The sequence below is a fragment of the Cupressus sempervirens genome, chromosome 7 (genome assembly GCF_028749045.1).
Source record: "Cupressus sempervirens isolate cs-2001-9-10 chromosome 7, ASM2874904v1, whole genome shotgun sequence".
NCBI classification, from domain to species: Eukaryota; Viridiplantae; Streptophyta; class Pinopsida; order Cupressales; family Cupressaceae; genus Cupressus; species Cupressus sempervirens.
In genome coordinates, this window is record NC_143124.1 from 776,428,046 (window position 1) to 776,432,884 (window position 4,839).

Genomic DNA, 4,839 nt, shown 5'->3' on the forward strand with positions numbered 1-4,839 from the left:
TCTTCCCCTTCATGTATGGCTGGATTTTGTCCTGGAGGCTATGGGGGAGGCCCTTGAGGACTTCTTGCTGGTTGATTCTACATCTTCCAATGTGTTTCGAATGATGTATGATCACATTCTTGTAGAAATCAACGTCTCCAATGGGCTCCTTGAAAAGATTAAGTTGGCCACTCCTAATGGCTCTTGGATTCAACTTCTTGATTATGAGGGTATCCTCTTCAGATGCAGGAAATATTGTAAGACCGATCACCTTGTTGCACGATGCTCCTTTGAAAAGGTTAGATCAAAGAAGTCACCTCCTTGGTGGATGGGGGTTTCAAGTGATCACTACACGGTTCATAAAGCTTCCTCTATTGAGGTTGGCAGCTCTTCTTAGGATTCTTTGGAGGCAGATTCTGTTGTTTTCTCTGATGGTTCAAATGTTGCCCCAACGATGGTGACCAATATTGTTGCCCCTCCTTTGGATGTTGTAACTGATGTTTCGATTGTGGCCCCTCTTGCGGCTCTGTCTCAAAATGGTGCTTATGTTCCTTCTTTTGCTAGGGTTCAGAAAATGTGTGGTGGTGGAGTTTCTTCTCCTGCCGCAAGGGTTTTGGGGTTAATTGTGATGTTGTTTACTTTGCGTGGCAGAAGGTTGTTGGTATGGTGGAGGATGGATGGACACAATAAAAAGAAAAAAGGTCAAACCCTTCATTCCATCTTTTGATATGTCTTTATGTTCTCAAAAGATGAGACCGAAATGTAAATCTTGAGGCCTCACCTGTTTGAGGCTATCCCTCTTTTTTTGTTGGATCTCCTAGCACTTTTGGCCAGTTGTTCTTTGTAGTTTGACATGGTTCAAGACTAATTGTCTATTTGTTTTGTAACCATGGGGTTTCAGGTTCCCATTCAAAACTTGTTTTGGTGGTTTCTAATATATTGCGTTATCTGTGACGCCACCCTGGTCACCTTGTTTTGGTTGGTGACATGTTTCACCTTTGGGCTATAGTATTTTTGTCTAGGCTTCGTTGAAAATATTTTGATATGTAAAGGGTTTCAAGCACCCTTCAAAACCTATTTTCCTTAATCAAAAAATTAACGAACTTTGTCAATGCTATTAAATCAATTTGACAAGGACACAATTAGACATTGAGGGAATTAACAATGTCAATGATTGAACTGATGACAAATGATGATGGGATAGGTTTACAAGGCACTAAGGGACTTGGCAATGCCAAATTTGATTGAAAGTGATGGATTAAGGTTAGTTTGATAAGGTTCAACTAGGCACTGAGAGACTCAACAATGCCCAATATTGGTTAAAAGTGCTTGAGGTTCAATTTTGATATGTTTTAGATCGATTGAAGTTGTATTGGATTAGTTTAGGGTTGATTGCAAGTGATTTTGGTAATACTGAAATGGTTTTGAATTAGTTTGAAATGATTTGCATTTGACTTGAAAGGGTTACAAATGATGAAAAACATGTTGAAAGAATATTGTGAAATAGGTCTAAATGATGATCAAGTTGGCCAAAAGATCGAAGTTAGTGAATTGAGAAAATGGGACATGCTAGCACATATTAAAAAGGGCAAGCTACAAATAAGCATGCTAGATGAAAGAGACAATGAGATTATACTCATTGAGATTACACCAATATAGGTAGCTCAAACTATGTTATGCTAGATACACATATGACAAGGTAATTTTGATTGCATTGGGAGGAGTAGCAAAGGCTAGATAATCATATAGTAGGGCAACTTAATCGTATAAAGAGGAAGGTTGAGACTGAAGTGAAATAACCACTATGGCAACCCTAGACACCCCACTAATAGCCAAAGCCAACGATGAAGTTGCCTCAGAATTCTAATCCAAAAGCTCAACTAAAACAAGTGTAAGGTATCATGTGAAGATCACCACCAATCATCAAAATATTCTGAATGTAGTCAAGTTGACTTGGGGCAAGGCAAAAGGAGCCACATTACTGACCTTTATAAAAGGGACAATTACAAATTCAAGAGGAGATGGAATAAAGAGTTCATCCATTTGTAAGGATGCAATCTCATATGATCTATTTTATGAAAGAAGAGGTTCCATCAATTGAAAAATATTGATAAAAGATTAAATTGATTATTTTTGTCAAATAAAACAGCTCCTACTTTTTAAAGCTACATATTAGAGTGAGCTGCTAAACTTTGCCCCACCAACTTTTAAAAAATGAATTCTGCTAAAAATTTGTAAATTTGTGTTAGAAAGCCATCCTCCATGAAACAACACCCTAAGCTAGTCGCTCTTCCCCAATCTCCGCAGACCTGTAAATTTACAAGCACCAGAAAGAAGGATGAATGACTTATATAGGAGATATGAATAGAAGGAATTACAGAGTAATGAAATCTTTGTCAATGCAAATGTAGTGATATGCTGTTAAACAAATTTGTTCTTGAATGCTTTTAAGAGAACGCCAAACCTAAGCTCAACCAGAAGAAATCCGCGGGGATGATCTCCAATCAAACTGATACAACATTCTTCAGCAAAGATAGGATCATCGACAGTTTTGCTATAGAATGAAAAAGTTTAGAGAACTGCACGTTGATACAAACATAAAATTATTTATGTAAATCAGTTTCTGGATTAAATTGTGTAGAGATTTTTACCATCAATGTTTCGAATCACACTATAAAATTATTTGATTGGGGATATCAATGAGTACTAACTTTGTAAGATATTTCGGATACAATCTATAGCTCCTTGAGAATCTTTGACAGGCCTCCAATTGATTACCTTATTAGTGTCCCAAATTAAATCAAAAGAAATATCTCGGGCAAACTAACGCCTTCAAAGACAGACATGAATATTTACTATAAGTTGTATATTGCAGTTGCAAAAATGTATATCACAGCACTATGATCATGTTCAGATATCACAAGACAAACATCAATACTAATTAAAGTTCGCTTTAGGACAAGATTTGTGGAGAAGAATACCAAAAAACTACTCAGATCTTCACTCTGAATAGGAAAAAATGAGACTTTATTTTAAAAATTGATGGATATTAGTAAAAGCCCATTTAGGGCAAATAATATGAACTTCTCATGATCATTTATTGAGATATTCTCCAATCTCCCTGTAAATGCAACAGAAAATTACAGGACAATTTCGTTTTTTTGTCCAAGGGCAGAACAGATTTGGGCAGAATATACAAAGTGGGTAGAACAATGGCGAGTGCCCAAGTTTTCTCTGATATATTCCTTCTCAATCAATAAATATTAACATCCAATATGCTATCTGAAGCTCTTTACGAGCAGGGGTCTCTTAGGATTCACAAGATTAGAATTCCCATCATTGGAAATATGTATGATCTTCCTCTTTTTATTCCGACCGTGAGCCATTGAATCCACCAACGGCCCCATCTCCATTACAGAAACCCTTCTTCTTCCCTGGAAAAAAGAAAAGGGCTATTTATCAGAAAAAAACTATTCAAACATTGCAAACCAGAAAACCCAACTAATAAAAATGAAAATAGAGGATACTTACATTATCTATGGCGTCCATTGTAGCAGTCAGATTAGTAATGTCTTGTAGTGGCCGCCTCTTTAATGGCTGGAAACTGAATGGGGGGTCTGAACCGCCTGTATTATAAAGGGGAATGTTCTCCTTGTTTTGTTCTTCTTCTTCTACTTTGAAAATACCCAGGAGCAGATCTGCCTGCAACTGAAACCCCACAGGCATCTCCATTCCAAGAACAGTGTGTGGAATGAATGAACTGCTGTGTGGGCGGAACGAGTGGGGAACATGGAATGTATTTGTAAGTTCATTGCAGGGATTCGGTAGGATTGGCGGGGTTAGTTTTCAGAGTTTTAAGATTTGAAGAGAGGAGGGAGAATGCTGAGAGGGTTCAAATTCGAAAGTGAAAATCAGTGGAGGGAGAACATGAGGTTATTCGATTATCTTCAAACTCGAAAGTGAAAATCCATGGAGGGGGAAATAGGAATAGAAATAGGAATAGAAAATTCATAATACATTTTCCATTTTCTGTTTGGTTCGTTACTTGAAATAGGGAATAGTAATACGTATTCTCATTTTGCCTTAAAATGAGCTTATACCCATTCCAAAAAATATCTGTTATTGGAATAGCCATTCCTATTCCCAATATTACATGCCTATTCTCCATTCCTATGCCCGCAACCAAATGGTCCAGTTTATCCGACTCCCTTTAAATTTGAACTTCATTTTCAGAATTTTCGGACAAGGAATGAGTTTCAAGTGTCTTCGTGTCTAGAGACACATTACTAGCTGATAGTTTCTTTGTGGGAGCTTTTTTTGTCGAATTTAAATCTTAGTTTGAAATTTTGTATTTGGATTTTTAGAATTTAAAATTAGAATATTTTTAAGTATTACTAAATTTAAATTTATTTTCCATTAATCAAATTTCATTTTTTTGTTATTCTTTATTAAAATTTAAAATTAGAATATTTTTAAGAATTACTAAAATTAAAATTTATTCTCTACTAATCAAATTTCATTTTCTTTATTATTAGCTTTATTGTTCATGGCCACATCTGCAACTTTCTAGATTTTGTTTAATACTTTTCGTTGTTTGTATTAAATTTAAGATAGATTTTTTTAGCTTAACTCTAACCTCTATTCTTTGGAATTTTAGGTTTTCAATCAACAGAAAAGATCATGGCTCATCAAAGCCTCAAACCATTTGAAACACATTTTATAGATGTAAGAAACTTGTCATGACTACATAAAAGATTTCATGGGGATTGGTTTTATATATCCTAGTCATGGGCTATTCTTGCTCTTTCAATGATTTTGTGGAGTTCATATGTTTTTCCATGGTCCTTTACATAATGTCAA

At 35.7% G+C, this 4,839-nt stretch overlaps 1 protein-coding gene across 1 annotated transcript; it reads right to left on the reverse strand.

The window, feature by feature from the left end:
* Nucleotides 1–2,991: 2,991 nt before the first annotated feature.
* On the reverse strand, nucleotides 2,992–3,912 carry LOC149549629 (uncharacterized). The gene is made up of 2 exons (XM_089794941.1): nucleotides 3,511–3,912; nucleotides 2,992–3,413 (listed from the first exon to the last, which is right to left on the reverse strand). Exons 1-2 carry the CDS (start codon nucleotides 3,709–3,711, stop codon nucleotides 3,258–3,260), a joined length of 357 nt encoding a protein of 118 aa, XP_089651067.1. The 5' UTR covers nucleotides 3,712–3,912; the 3' UTR covers nucleotides 2,992–3,257.
* Nucleotides 3,913–4,839: the final 927 nt, after the last annotated feature.

Bases quoted from the DNA above. Each gene is read 5' to 3' on its own strand.
- LOC149549629 (XM_089794941.1), bottom strand. From the start codon at position 3,711: ATGGAGATGCCTGTGGGGTTTCAGTTGCAGGCAGATCTGCTCCTGGGT. The intron at 3,414-3,510 runs GTAAGTATCCTC...TCTTTTTTCCAG, and splicing joins CAATGGACGCCATAGATAAT to GGAAGAAGAAGGGTTTCTGT.